Here is a 16378-nt window from a genome sequence, read left to right as displayed (position 1 = left end):
GGACGCGTGTGATGGAGCATTGTCCTGCATGAAAATCATGTTTTTCTTGAAGGATGCAGACTTCTTCCTGTACCACTGCTTGAAGAAGGTGTCTTCCAGAAACTGGCAGTAGGACTGGGAGTTGAGCTTGACTCCATCCTCAACCCGAAAAGGCCCCACAAGCTCATCTTTGATGATACCAGCCCAAACCAGTACTCCACCTCCACCTTGCTGGCGTCTGAGTCGGACTGGAGATCTCTGCCCTTTACCAATCCAGCCACGGGCCCATCAAGACTCACTCTCATTTCATCAGTCCATAAAACCTTAGAAAAATCAGTCTTGAGATATTTCTTGGCCCAGTCTTGACGTTTCAGCTTGTGTGTCTTGTTCAGTGGTGGTCGTCTTTCAGCCTTTCTTACCTTGGCCATGTCTCTGAGTATTGCACACCTTGTGCTTTTGGGCACTCCAGTGATGTTGCAGCTCTGGAATATGGCCAAACTGGTGGCAAGGGGCATCTTGGCAGCTGCACGCTTGACTTTTCTCAGTTCATGGGCAGTTATTTTGCGCCTTGGTTTTTCCACACGCTTCTTGCGACCCTGTTGACTATTTTGAATGAAACGCTTGATTGTTCGATGATCACGCTTCAGAAGCTTTGCAATTTTAAGAGTGCTGCATCCCTCTGCAAGATATCTCACTATTTTTGACTTTTCTGAGCCTGTCAAGTCCTTCTTTTGACCCATTTTGCCAAAGGAAAGGAAGTTGCCTAATAATTATGCACACCTAATATAGGGTGTTGATGTCATTAGACCACACCCCTTCTCATTACAGAGATGCACATCACCTAATATGCTTAATTGGTAGTAGGCTTTCGAGCCTATACAGCTTGGAGTAAGACAACATGCATAAAGAGGATGATGTGGTCAAAATACTCATTTGCCTAATAATTCTGCACGCAGTGTACTTAAAGTATCATTAACTTTATTTTTTATTTCTTGTAGGTAAACAAACTGATCAAATTGGTGAAAGTGGCATAACTTTTTTCATATGCAAGTCTGTATTTAATGTATAAAACTGTAAATGGTTCTGAAATGTAGGTAACAAACACTTTAATAACGGTTTCTCACTTTTTTCTCTTTGGTGTTCGGTGGCTGAAAATAGACAACTAAATTGTATTATTGGTCTCTCAGAACATGTCAACAACTGACATTAAGGTGCAGTGTTCTCAGATATACAGACACCCTGCAGTTATATCTATGCACACACAGGACAAATGGGATTTATTGGAAAGTTTTTAAATAAAGCATATATTTAATAAATCAAGTATGTGACTTTAATTTTTGTGTGTGTGTGTGTGTGTGTATATATATATATATATATATATAAAATTATATAGAGAGAGAGAGACGGAAGAAGTCAGACTGTACTCCAAAATGATAGTGAAATAAACAATTTATTCACCCATAATATGGCAAACTTGCTGTGACGTTATATATATATATATATAGGAATGGACATTAGACCAGTGGAAATCTGTGCTTTGGTCTGATGAGTCCAAATTTGAGATCTTTGGTTCCAACCACCGTGTCTTTGTGCGACGCAGAAAAGGTGAACGGATGGACTCTACATGCCTGGTTCCCACCGTGAAGCATGGAGGTGTGATGGTGTGGGGGGGGGCTTTGCTGGTGACACTGTTGGGGGTTTATTCAAAATTGAAGGCATACTGAACCAGCATGGCTACCACAGCATCTTGCAGCGGCATGCTATTCCATCCGGTTTGCGTTTAGTTGGACCATCATTTATTTTTCAACAGGACAATGACCCCAAACACACCTCCAGGCTGTGTAAGGGCTATTTGACCATGAAGGAGAGTGATGGGGTGCTGCGCCAGATGACCCGGCCTCCACAGTCACCGGACCTGAACCCAATCGAGATGGTTTGGGGTGAGCTGGACCGCAGAGTGAAGGCAAAAGGGCCAACAAGTGCTAAGCATCTCTGGGAACTCCTTCAAGACTGTTGGAAGACCATTTCAGGGGACTACCTCTTGAAGCTCATCAAGAGAATGCCAAGAGTGTGCAAAGCAGTAATCAAAGCAAAAGGTGGCTACTTTGAAGAACCTAGAATATGACATATTTTCAGTTGTTTCACGCTACCAACCTGACTCCCAGTCCAAAGAAATCCAGCCCATACAACTTTAACCAATCTCCAGCAAGCTATGCCTTACTGATGCAGTACTTTTCTGCATTTCAGCTACCTCACCCAGTGAGACTGAACCACCAGGTGAGATACACCCCCCAAGTTCACATCACCAAAATATATATATATCAAATTGCAATAGGGCCCATACAGAACACCCACATATTCTTCTGCCCACTACATGGTAACCAGAGCTCTGAAAATTGGCAGGAATGGAGGGTGAGGTGGTAGAGGAGGCCAACTGCACACCCGTCTCACACTACATTCGTATAACATTTTATGTGAAATCAAAGAAAATGGTGGGGGGTGAGGCTCTTTTCTATGGAAAGGTTTTTAATCAGTTTTTGATATCTGCAGCATGAAGACAAGCTTTGGATATCAAACACTCAGTGGCATCAGATTGCATAGAAAAAATATACAAGAAAATAATAAAGGTAAATTCTTAATAGTAAAACTATTTACTTAATTGAGAATGTAAGGTATTTAATAACATCAAGAACAGGAGAACCTCTTCCTAACAACTCCTCCTCCTTTCTAGCCTGCTTTATAGTTATTGAGCAGGCTAGATTTATGACCTGGGGGGGAAGGGTTACGGGACCTCCTGCTAACAACTCCATTCTAGCATGCTCCACGCTGAACAGGCTAGAATACTGAGACTAGGATGGAGTTGTTAGGAGGTCCTGTAAACCCCCCCGAAGTCAGAAATCTAGTCTGCTCACTAACTATGAAGCAGGCTAGAATGGAGTTGTTAGGAGGCGGTTCTCCTGTTCTTGATATTAAATTCTTTACATTCTCAAGGAAACTTTTTTAGAACAATGATTCCAAGAGGAGGAACTCCTTCTAAAAACGCTACAGCTTATACTACTGGCTTCTGACCTCTACAGCTTATATTACTGATAATAGAGGAGGACCTCCTAACACAGGCATCCTCCAACTACGGCCCTCCAGCTGTTTCAAAACTACAACTCTCCTCTACTATCAGTAATATAAGCTGCAGAGTTGTTAGAAGGAGGTCCTCCTCTATTATCAGTAATATAAGCTGTAGAGTTGTTAGAAGGAGGTCCTCCTCTTGTATAGTCAGTAATATAAGCTGTAGAGATGTTAGAAGGAGGTCCTCCTCCTGGAGTCAGTAATCTAGCCTGTTCACTATAGAATCAGCTAGAATGGAGTTGTTAGAAGGAGGTCCTCCTCTATTATCATTGCTAGAAGCTGCAGAGGTGTTAGAAGGAGGTCCTCCTCTATTATCAGTAATATAAGCTGTAGAGATATTAGAAGGAGGTCCTCCTCTATTATCAGTAATATAAGCTGTAGAGATATTAGAAGGAGGTCCTCCTCTACTATCAGTAATATAAGCTGCAGAGGTGTTGGAAGAAGGTCCTCCTCTACTATCAGTAATATAAGCTGTAGAGATATTAGAAGAAGGTCCTCCTCCTGGAGTCAGTAATCTAGTCTTTTCTATACAGAGCCGGCTAGAATGGAGTGGGCTGAAGGAGGTCCTCCTGTATTTGCTGTGGCTTATTGAGTTAATATTGGTCCTCTCTGAGAAGTCCTTAATCTAGTCGGCTGTGGCAGATAAAACTGTGAAATTAAAATACATGAAGGGTGTGCTCATGTGGTCGGCTTTTAGAAGTGGCATTTTGATTGACACTTGTGTGTTTTATTGGCAAAACCACACAGCCATTAATGAGAGTGTTAACAGAAAATGGCCGCGCTGTGTGAACACAACTGTAAAACTCTGAATTTGATCATGTCGGCTTAGAATTACATCATTGGTGTAGGAAATGATAAACCAGTCGGGCCACCCCTTTCCCGCCATTCCTCCTTATTTAGAACTGGTGTAAGTGACTTGGAAGGGGAAGAAGTCTTAGATTTTGCCGCAAATCACCTTTGCAAAAAAATCTGCACCAAAAATACACCAAAAGGTTGTATATATTTGAAAATAAATGACCCCTTAGTTCTATTTTTATGTATTTGTGAAAACAAGCAGAATGGAATTTTTTCTATTGCATCAATAAAAATATATATGAAAAAATGATATAGGAAATTCATAAATCTAGTAAAACAGTTTCCTGAATTAAGAATGCAAAGAATTTATTAAGTAACATGAAGAACAGGAGGACCTCCTCCTAACAACTCCATTCTAGCCTGCTTTATAGTGAACAGACTAGAATACTGACTCCAGGGTGAGGACCTCCTCCTAACAACTCCATTCTAGCCTGCTTTCTAGTGAACAAGCTAGATTACTGACTCCAGGGGGAGGACCTCCTCCTAACAACTCCATTCTAGCCTGCTCTACACTGAACGAGCTAGAATACTGACTCCAGGGGGAGGACCCTTATTGTAACAACTCCATTCTAGTCTCAACCCTGCCCAGTGTCTGCTGCACTGCCAGAGCTGAAGGACCTGCGGTGACGTCACTGTCATGTGATCAGGGCGGGGCTTAGCTGCAATATAGACCACATGATATTGACATCATCACAGGTCCTTCATCACCTAAGAATGCAGTTGTTAGTTATCTGCTGTTCTGCCAGAGCTGAAGGACCTGCGGTGACGTCACTGTCATGTGATCAGGGCGGGGCTTAGCTGCAATATAGACCACATGATATTGACATAATCACAGGTCCTTCATCACCTAAGAATGCAGTTGTTAGTTATCTGCTGTTCTGCCAGAGCTAAAGGACCTGGGGTGAGGTCAATGTCATGTGATCAGGGCGGGGCTTAGCTGCAATATAGACCACATGATATTGACATCATCACAGGTCCTTCATCACCTAAGAATGCAGTTGTTAGTTATCTGCTGTTCAGCCAGAGCTGAAGGACCTGGGGTGAGGTCACTGTCATATGATCATTGGATTAGCTGCCTAGCCCCGCCCTCAGCACGGATCACATGACGGTGACGTCACCCCAGGTCCTTCACCACCTCCTCTCCTGAGCTCCGCCCCCTGCACTGATCACATGTCAGTGACGTCATCCCAGGTCCTTCAGCTCTGGCAGTGCAGCAGATACTGGGCAGGTCCTGGTCGGTAGTCAGGGCTCTTGTTCTCTCTGGTATCAGCCATTCCTCCAGCCTGCAGGTAAGATGAGCTGTGAGGAGACAGTGTGGTGGAGAGCTCAGACATGTCACCTCTGGAGATTCTCCTCCATTACACACAAGGAATCCTTCTCCGCTCCTCAGCTTAGTATGATGGGGGAGGAGTAGTGGGGATAGTGGGGGTTGTCATCATTCTCTGGCCCCTGACTGTCCTGGTGAGGGGCCCCTGCATCCAGGAGGAGAATGAATGGAGCGGGGCCCGGCCTGAGCTCATCTCTCTCCAGTCTCTTCTCTAGGAGTTCTGGACACAGCTGAGCACAGCCCAGAGGTGGGACCTGCATCTATCAGACATTTATCTCCTGTGGAGCCACCAGAGATCTCCATGTTGGGGCCCCTGGAATCCATGTGGTGGGGGCTCTGAGAAGCGGGGCCCCTCCAGGCTCAGGAAGTGCGGTTCTGGAGGTGACATCTGGTCTTGTCCCCTGGATGATTTCCTCTCCTCTTCTCATAAAGGCGCCTGCAGTACTAGAAGCCTCCAGCTCCTCCAGTTCTCTCCTCTTCTCCTGAACGACCACCAAGGATGGACAGGAAGGAGATCAGCAGAAGAATATTAGACCTCACCTTGGAGATCATCTCCCTGCTGAGCGGAGAGGTAAACTTTTCTAGATTTCTCTCCTCTTTATTGTATTCTGTAACAAGTCAGACATCGGGAAGGAGAATCCATCATAGGAAGTGAAAGGAAGAGTCCGGGGTCCTGGAGAACGGCCTTCAGACCTTCCAAGTGACGGAGAACCTGAATATCAGCCCCCCAGTATGGTGAGTGATGTGTCATGTGACCAGTGACCAATAGTCATGTTGTAGGAGCCATGAGAAGGTAAGTAGGCACGTTGTACCAGGAGGAGAGGGCCGGAGGAGAGCACATGGCCCCTGAAGGGTTTATTCCCTAAGTGTCTCTCTCCATCCACAGGAGTACACAATAGTGAAGAAGACATCGGGGGACTGTGTGACTCCCATCATCCATCTCCAGGAGTCAGGAGGGCGGAGCAGGACCCCTCCCCCCATCACAGAGCCTCCCCCTCCCCCCCTGATACATGAGCAGAAGATCCTAGAACTCACCCACAAGATGATGGAGCTGCTGACTGGAGAGGTGACACTGCTGGGAATGCTGGGAAATTCTCCAGTAACAGCACTGGAGGGGTCTGGGTGATGACGGTGTCATTGTGTTGTCAGGTTCCTATAAGGTGTCAGGATGTCACTGTCTATTTCTCCATGGAGGAGTGGGAGTATATAGAAGGACACAAGGATCTGTACAAGGAGGCCATGATGGAGGAGCACCAGCCTCTTATATCACAAGGTAAGAGCCGTCATGTGCAGTGTATACACGTGTGTGCAGTGACATGTAATGGAGGACCACCAGCCTCTTATATCACAAGGTAAGAGCCGTCATGTGCAGTGTATACACGTGTGTGCAGTGACATGTAATGGAGGAGCACCAGCCTCTTATATCACAAGGTAAGAGCCGTCATGTGCAGTGTATACACGTGTGTGCAGTGACATGTAATGGAGGAGCACCAGCCTCTTATATCACAAGGTAAGAGCCGTCATGTGCAGTGTATACATGTGTGTGCAGTGAAATGTAATGGAGGAGCACCAGCCTCTAACATCACAAGGTAAGAGCCGTCATGTGCAGTGTATACACGTGTGTGCAGTGACATGTAATGGAGGAGCACCAGCCTCTTATATCACAAGGTAAGAGCCGTCATGTGCAGTGTATACATGTGTGTGCAGTGAAATGTAATGGAGGAGCACCAGCCTCTAACATCACAAGGTAAGAGCCGTCATGTGCAGTGTATACACGTGTGTGCAGTGACATGTAATGGAGGAGCACCAGCCTCTTATATCACAAGGTAAGAGCCGTCATGTGCAGTGTATACACGTGTGTGCAGTGACATGTAATGGAGGAGCACCAGCCTCTTATATCACAAGGTAAGACCCGTCATGTGCAGTGTGTACACGTGTGTGCAGTGACATGTAATGGAGGAGCACCAGCCTCTTATATCACAGGGTAAGACCCGTCATGTGCAGTGTATACACGTGTGTCCAGTGACATGTAATGGAGGAGCACCAGCCTCTTATATCACAAGGTAAGAGCCGTCATGTGCAGTGTATACATGTGTGTGCAGTGACATGTAATGGAGGAGCACCAGCCTCTTATATCACAAGGTAAGAGCCGTCATGTGCAGTGTATACACGTGTGTGCAGTGATATGTAATGGAGGAGCACCAGCCTCTTATATCACAAGGTAAGAGCCGTCATGTGCAGTGTATACACGTGTGTGCAGTGACATGTAATGGAGGAGCACCAGCCTCTTATATCACAAGGTAAGAGCCGTCATGTGCAGTGTGTACACGTGTGTGCAGTGATATGTAATGGAGGAGCACCAGCCTCTTATATCACAAGGTAAGAGCCGTCATGTGCAGTGTGTACACGTGTGTGCAGTGACATGTGATGGAGGAGCACCAGCCTCTTATATCACAGGATAAGAGCCGTCATGTGCAGTGTATATACGTGTGTGCAGTGACATGTAATGGAGGAGCACCAGCCTCTTATACCACAAGGTAAGAGCCGTCATGTGCAGTGTATACACGTGTGTGCAGTGATATGTAATGGAGGAGCACCAGCCTCTTATATCACAAGGTAAGAGCCGTCATGTGCAGTGTGTACACGTGTGTGCAGTGACATGTGATGGAGGAGCACCAGCCTCTTATATCACAGGATAAGAGCCGTCATGTGCAGTGTATATACGTGTGTGCAGTGACATGTAATGGAGGAGCACCAGCCTCTTATACCACAAGGTAAGAGCCGTCATGTGCAGTGTATACACGTGTGTGCAGTGACATGTAATGGAGGAGCACCAGCCTCTTATATCACAAGGTAAGAGCCGTCATGTGCAGTGTATACACGTGTGTGCAGTGACATGTAATGGAGGAGCACCAGCCTCTTATATCACAAGGTAAGAACCGTCATGTGCAGTGTATACACGTGTGTGCAGTGACATGTAATGGAGAAGCACCAGCCTCTTATATTACAAGGTAAGAGCCGTCATGTGCAGTGTATACACGTGTGTGCAGTGACATGTAATGGAGGAGCACCAGCCTCTTATATCACAAGGTAAGACCCATCATGTGCAGTGTATACACGTGTGTGCAGTGACATGTAATGGAGGACCACCAGCCTCTTATATCACAAGGTAAGAGCCGTCATGTGCAGTGTATACACGTGTGTGCAGTGACATGTAATGGAGGAGCACCAGCCTCTTATATCACAGGGTAAGACCCGTCATGTGCAGTGTATACACGTGTGTGCAGTGACATGTAATGGAGGACCACCAGCCTCTTATATCACAAGGTAAGAGCCGTCATGTGCAGTGTATACACGTGTGTGCAGTGACATGTAATGGAGGAGCACCAGCCTCTATATCACAAGGTAAGACCCGTCATGTGCAGTGTATACACGTGTGTGCAGTGACATGTAATGGAGGAGCACCAGCCTCTTATATCACAAGGTAAGAGCCGTCATGTGCAGTGTATACACGTGTGTGCAGTGACATGTAATGGAGGAGCACCAGCCTCTTATATCACAAGGTAAGAGCCGTCATGTGCAGTGTATACACGTGTGTGCAGTGACATGTAATGGAGGAGTTACAAGTTAGGCTCTTTTAACATCACATTAGGGCCCTTTATTTTCCTTATAAGTCAGACATATGGATAAGGCTCCTCTCCTGCCATATGGTAAGTGGTGTCCTATTGGTATCTGTCGGGCTGGTTTAGTAAACTACAATGTTCTTTGCAGATATACAATGCCTTTTAAAAAGTATTCATGCCCCCTGAACTTTTACACATTTTAACGTTACACCAACAAACTTAATATATTTTATTTTGATTTTATGTAATAGAGAAACACAAAGTACTATTGTACTGATTAGAGAAGCAGCCAAGAGGCACATGTTCACCCTTGAGGAGCTGCAGACTTCCACAGCTGAAGTGGGAGAATCTGTCCACCGGAACGTTTATTCAAAGAAACAAAGTATGGAAGGCATATAGTACAAAAGATGCAGTATCAATTAGACAGTTACAGACAGCATAACAGCTGTGTTATAAAAAACATTACCACTGTTTCTTCAACTTTTTTCCTAGCCCAAACAATAAGTATGCGGGCATCAAACACTATCTGATATATAAGGTTACTTACATATAATCTTCATCAACAGATCGCCCGACACATTCATACAAAAGTAAAACCTAAACTGTAACAAAAAAACTAAAAATTTCAAAATAAATAATTATATATATATATACAGTCATGTGAAAAAATTAGGACACCCTTTGAAAGCATGTGGTTTTTTGTAACATTTTTAATAAATGGTTATTTCATCTCCGTTTCAACAATACAGAGAGATTAAAGTAATCCAACTAAACAAAGAAAACTGAAGAAAAGTCTTTTCAAGATCTTCTGTAAATGTCATTCTACAAAAATGCCTATTCTAACTGAGGAAAAAGATAGGACACCCTTGCCCCTAATAGCGAGTGTTACCTCCTTTGGCTGAAATAACTGCAGTGAGACGGTTCTTGTAGCCATCTACCAGTCTTCGACATCGGTCTGAGGAAATTTTACCCCACTCCTCAATGCAGAACTTTTTCAGCTGTGAGATGTTTGAGGGGTTTCTTGCACGTACAGCCCTTTTCAAGTCACCCCACAGCATCTCAATGGGATTCAAATCTGGACTTTGACTTGGCCATTCCAGGACTCTCCATTTCTTCTTTTTCAGCCAATCTTTGGTTGATTTACTAGTATGTTTTGGGTCATTGTCATGTTGCATGGTCCAGTTCCGCTTCAGCTTTAATTTTCTAACTGATGGTCTCACATGTTCTTCAAGCACCTTCTGATACACAGTAGAATTCATCGTGGATTCTATGATGGTGAGCTGACCAGGTCCTGCTGCAGCAAAGCAGCCCCAAACCATGACACTTCCACCTCCATGCTTCACAGTTGGTATGAGGTTCTTTTCTTGGAATGCTGTGTTTGGTTTACGCCAAACATGTCCTCTGCTGTTGTGTCCAAATAATTCAATTTTGGACTCATCTGTCCAAAGAACATTATTCCAGAAGTCCTGGTCTTTGTCAACTTTATCTCTGGCAAATGTCAGTCTGGCCTCGATGTTTCTCTTGGAAAGCAAAGGTTTCCTCCTTGCACACCTCCCATGCAAGTTAAACTTGTACAGTCTCTTTCTGATTGTAGAGGCATGTACTTCTACATCAACAGTAGCCAGAGCCTGCTGTAGTTCTCGAGATGACACTTTAGAGTTTTTGGAGACCTCTTTTAGCATCTTGCGGTCTGCTCTTGGGGTGAACTTGCTGGGGCGACCAGTCCTGGGCATGTTGGCAGTTGTTTTGAAAGCCCTCCACTTGTAGACTATCTTCCGGACAGTGGAATGGCTGATTTCAAAATCTTTTGAGATCTTTTTAAATCCCTTCCCAGACTCATAGGCTGCTACAATCTTTTTTCTGAAGTCCTCTGACAGCTCTTTTGCTCTCACCATGGTGCTCACTCTCACTTCAACAGTCAGGAGCACACCAAACTAAATGTCTGAGGTTTAAATAGGGCAAGCCTCATTCAACATGCAGAGTAACGATCTACTAATTATGTGCACCTGGTGTGATATACCTGTGTGAGATCTGAGCCAATTTAAGAGGGAATACATGTGAGGGTGTCCTATCTTTTTCCTCAGTTAGAATAGGCATTTTTGTAGAATGACATTTACAGAAGATCTTGAAAAGACTTTTCTTCAGTTTTCTTTGTTTAGTTGGATTACTTTAATCTCTCTGTATTGTTGAAACGGAGATGAAATAACCATTTATTAAAAATGTTACAAAAAACCACATGCTTTCAAAGGGTGTCCTAATTTTTTCACATGACTGTATATCACAAGGTAAGAGCCGTCATGTGCAGTGTATACACGTGTGTGCAGTGACATGTAATGGAGGAGCACCAGCCTCTTATATCACAGGGTAAGACCTGTCATGTGCAGTGTGTACACGTGTGTGCAGTGACATGTAATGGAGGAGCACCAGCCTCTTATATCACAAGGTATGAGCCGTCATGTGCAGTGTATACACGTGTGTGCAGTGACATGTAATGGAGGAGCACCAGCCTCTTATATCACAGAGTAAGAGCCGTCATGTGCATTGTATACACGTGTGTGCAGTGACATGTAATGGAGGAGCACCAGCCTCTCATATCACAAGGTAAGAGCCGTCATGTGCAGTGTATACACGTGTGTGCAGTGACATGTAATGGAGGAGCACCAGCCTCTTATATCACAAGGTAAGAGCCGTCATGTGCAGTGTATACATGTGTGTGCAGTGACATGTAATGGAGGAGCACCAGCCTCTGATATCACAAGGTAAGAGCCGTCATGTGCAGTGTATACACGTGTGTGCAGTGACATGTAATGGAGGAGCACCAGCCTCTTATATCACAAGGTAAGAGCCGTCATGTGCAGTGTATACACGTGTGTGCAGTGACATGTAATGGAGGAGCACCAGCCTCTTATATCACAAGGTAAGACCCGTCATGTGCAGTGTATACACGTGTGTGCAGTGACATGTAATGGAGGAGCACCAGCCTCTTATATCACAGGGTAAGAGCCGTCATGTGCAGTGTATACACGTGTGTGCAGTGACATGTAATGGAGGAGCACCAGCCTCTTATATCACAAGGTAAGAGCCGTCATGTGCAGTGTATACACGTGTGTGCAGTGACATGTAATGGAGGAGCACCAGCCTCTTATATCACAAGGTAAGAGCCCTCATGTGCAGTGTATACACGTGTGTGCAGTGACATGTAATGGAGGAGCACCAGCCTCTTATATCACAAGGTAAGAGCCGTCATGTGCAGTGTATACACGTGTGTGCAGTGACATGTAATGGAGGAGCACCAGCCTCTTATATCACAAGGTAAGAGCCGTCATGTGCAGTGTATACACGTGTGTGCAGTGACATGTAATGGAGGAGCACCAGCCTCTTATATCACAAGGTCATAGAAAGAAAAAAGTCATGGTACTTGGGATGCAGGGATTCAAAAAGATTTTCTTTCTCTGCTGAGTGGCAACGCCGGCACATCGTGGAGGCTGCAGGGAACATTTTGTGCAGTCGTCTTGGGACACAGTACAATCTGGTCAGTATTTTGTAGCCTGCTTCCTGGCATTTACTGGCTATAGAGGATTTATGGGTGAGTTGAAATAATTGGGAACATTGGTCAGAGGAGATGTCAGTACCCAGATTGGAAGCCTAGTTGTAGATGTACAGCGGTCGTAATTCCGAGGGTGAGGAGATCAGTAACTTGTAAAAGTCAGAGAGAGAATGTCGGAGGATACCTGATCCAATGCAGGATTTTTCATATGAAGTGAGGGATCTATCATAACCCGGGTTCGATGGAAGAGTGGATAAAAATTGAAATAACTGCATTGCCTTCCAAGAGCCTGGCTGGCAACGGTTAGAAAGGTTGAGCAGTTCTGCATGTGTTAACCATCTTCCTGATGTTCTAGAGTAAGGGGCACAGCATTTGCCCTGTGAGCTCCAAATGTGAAACGGACCGGGCAAGGATCCCGCAGGAAAATCCGGGTGTCCCAGAATTGAGAATACAAGATGGAGACGGTGAAATCTGTATCAAAGGAAATATTTCTGACAGGTCATTAGTAGAGATGAGCAATTTTCTCAAAAATTCTATTCGCCCGTTTCACCAAATTTTCCAAAAAGATTAGATCCAAATTTATTTGTGGCGAATCGCATTAAAAAACACCTATTTCCGGGCTGCAGAGAGCTTGTATAGTGGTGAAGAACACTGTGACTTGCAGTAACACGCAGAGGGAGTCTGCTGTGGTAGTGAAATAATACTGCGAGTCAGTATGACATGCAGATGAAAGGCGTCGCTCTTAGAATCACTCCACACTTCACTTATTTGGGCAGTCACGGGGCCAAAACTGACCAAATAACTCAAATATGAACTCAGCCTTACAGGTCGATGTTAGTGTCAAGAAGAAGCGCACTCCTTTTACACCGTCGTCAGCTGATTCCACATAGATGTCTACAGCAGTGTTTCCCAACCAGTGTGCCTCCAGCTGTTGCAAAACTACAACTCCCAGCATGCCCGGACAGCCTTTGGCTGTCCGGGCATGCTGGGAGTTGTAGTTTTGCAACAGCTGGAGGCACACTGGTTGGGAAACACTGGTACAGAACCTGTTCTATTAAACTCTTATACAAGTAGAGCCCCCCAACAGAGTGGAGATGGTGTCAGCAGTAAGTTTGTGTTGACGTCACTGATTATTTTGCCCTTCCTCTGATCCGTCAGAACAATAACCCACAAAAAATGGATCCTGTCTGTGGAGCATACACCTTCACTCGGTCGGCATTTGGTCAGTAATCCATCAGTATTGCTAATGCCAAAAAAAAACAGGAGTGAATCCAAAACAGAGATGACACGTGAATGGAATATTTTCATGTCTTCTGTGTTTTGTACTCACTCCTGCTTTGGGCTACCAAATCATAAGCCAATTCTGATGGGACCATACAGGCCTTACAGCTGCTACACAGACAGGATCCGTTGTGCGTCTCATTTTTCCTTCTGACAGATCAGAAGAATGGTCAAATAAATGATGATGTCAGCCAGGCCAAAAAGGCGAAATAGTGGCCCAGTCATGGATTGGGGAGGGTGGGAACAGCATGAGAAGTCCACAGAGTGGTGATGTGGTAGCAGCATGAGGAGACCACACAGTGGTGATGTGGTAGCAGCATGAGGAGACCACAGAGTGGTCATGTGGCAGCAGCATGAGGAGACCACAGAGTGGTTAGGTGTCAGCAGCATGAGGAGACCACAGAGTGGTTAGATGGCAGCAGCATGAGGAGACCACAGAGTGGTTAGATGGCAGCAGCATGAGTAGACCACAGAGTGGTTAGGTGGCAGCAGCATGAGGAGACCACAGAGTGGTTAGGTGGCAGCAGCATGAGGAGACCACAGAGTGGTTAGGTGGCAGCAGCATGAGGAGACCACAGAGTGGTTAGGTGGCAGCAGCATGAGGAGACCACAGAGGTGATGTGGCAGCAGCATGATTCATTTCCACAAAGGTCAGTCTCTCCACATTTTGGGTTGACAGGCGAGTTCTCCTTGGGGTAACTATGGCCCCCGCCGCACTAAACACCCGCTCTGATGCCACACTGTTTATGTTTTCCGGGCAGGAAAGCTTGTCCAGATCATACTGGGCCAGTTGAGGCCACAAATCAAGATTGGCTGCCCAGTAGTCCAGGCGATCTTTGTTGTGGGGTGGCAGGATGCATTCCAAGTATGCCACCACCTGCTGGTTCAGGTTCTGCTCTATGTCTACCTGCTGCTGCTGGTGAGTAGTTTCTTCAGTAGGCGGGTGAAGAAAACTGCTCATGAGCGACTTTAGACTTAAGTTGCTGCTGATGGAGCTGGTACTGCTCCTGCCCCCCCCCACACCCCCCTAGCAGCTATGGCAGTGGAAAGTGAGCGCAGAGGGCCCCCCGGTCAGACCTGCGTGAGGATGGGCGATGGTGCAGATAGGCAGCAGCCAACTGACTACATAGGATGTCTTTATAGTAGTTCAGTTTGTCCTCCCTCTCAAAAAAGGCCCCCATTTTCGACTGGTAGCAAGGGTCTAACATGGTGGAGAGCCAGTAGTCATCCCTCTGCCGAATGGTAACAATTCGTCTGTCACTACGCAAGCAAGAGGGCATGCATCGTGCCATTTGTGCAAGTTACTCGGAGGGACTCCCTGCCTCCATCTCCACTGCATACTGCCACGGTGTGTCTAGGTCCTCTTCCTCCTCTTCCTCATTGCACTGTAGCTCCTCTGGCTGCTCCTGCTCCTCCTCTCCTGTCACCTGTGTAGAAATACCACCCATTTCTCTACACATTGCTTGTGCTCGAATGTCCTCCTCCTCCTCTAGTTCAGCCCCCACAGGGCTCATGTGGCCGTAAGATGTAGTCGCCACGTCTCCTGTCCCCTGGCCATACAGATTTAGCAGCATCTGTTCCAGGACATGAAGCAGTGGAATGACGTTGTTCATCCCGTAGTCCTGGCGACTGACAAATAAAGTGACCTTCTCAAAGGGCCCGAGCAAACGGCAGGTGTCATGCATGAGCTGCCATTGGCTAACATCGAAGTTACACAGGGAAGTACCTCTGTCCACCTGTATCATCAAGAAATCGTTTATGGCTTTTCTCTGTTCATATAATCGGTCCAACATATGGAGGGTAGAATTCTAACGGGTGGAAACATTGCATATCAGCCTATGTTGGGGGATGCCGTTCTGCTGCTTCAGCTCAAGGAGGGTGTGCTTTGCGGTGTACGAGTGGCTGAAGTGCATGCAAAGTTTCCTGGCCATTTTCAGGATGTTTTGCAGATGGGGTGAAGACTTCAGGAACCACTTTACAACCAGATTGAACATGTGTGCCATGCAGGGGGCATGGCTCAGCGTCCTTGATGCAGCGCCGACACCATGTTCTTCCCGTTGTCGGTCACCATGGTTCCGATTCTGAGTTGTCGAGGAGAAAGCCAGGATTCGAAATTTAGAATTAGAAATCTACTACAGGTAGGCTCCTGCGAATCTGGCGGTCCACCCCAGGTACGTTTGGCTCCCCACCTCCCACTGCTGCCACCCTGATGACTCCCAGCCACGCTACCCACTTGCTGGCTCAGCAGCTGCTTCATGCGCAAGCTACCACCCTGTTCTCCTGATGATGAAGCCCCTTCTTCACCCGACTCCCAAGTGCGATCATCTTCATCATCATCCACTACTGTCTGCACGTCACTGATGTCCCCCTCGCAACATCAGCTCCCACGCGACTCTCATCATCATGAAGGAAGTGGCGGAGCTCTCCTCCAGATCTTGGCTGGGCTACTTGTCCCTGCGCCAGAAAAATATTTGGCCACTGCCCGTTCCCTTTGAAGGGCCTGACACTTGTCTGTCTGACATACTGTCAGATAAAATAATTAAATTAAAAGGAAATTAATACACCCAAAAAAAGTCTGTAGTACAATGTAACTGCACCGCAGAACGTCAAATAAGATGTACTTTATTTTTACACTAATACACC

The 16378-nt window shown here is 45.9% G+C and overlaps 2 protein-coding genes across 2 annotated transcripts in view; one reads left to right on the top strand and one right to left on the bottom strand.

Annotated features, from left to right (window-relative positions):
- Positions 1-16378, top strand: part of LOC120991121 — a 496450-nt gene that overhangs the window by 24506 nt on the left and 455566 nt on the right. The window contains 1 exon segment of the mRNA XM_040420010.1: positions 5186-5191. Coding sequence (XP_040275944.1) covers positions 5186-5191 — 6 coding nt within the window.
- LOC120991123 (zinc finger protein 850-like) overlaps positions 1-16378 on the bottom strand; it is a 465109-nt gene that overhangs the window by 192094 nt on the left and 256637 nt on the right. The gene's annotated exons all lie outside the window — the stretch shown is intronic.

This window comes from Bufo bufo, chromosome 2, assembly GCF_905171765.1.
Source record: "Bufo bufo chromosome 2, aBufBuf1.1, whole genome shotgun sequence".
Classification (NCBI taxonomy): domain Eukaryota; kingdom Metazoa; phylum Chordata; class Amphibia; order Anura; family Bufonidae; genus Bufo; species Bufo bufo.
The sequence above is the reverse complement of the archived record's forward strand: the minus strand, read 5'-3'. Positions and strand labels throughout refer to the sequence as shown.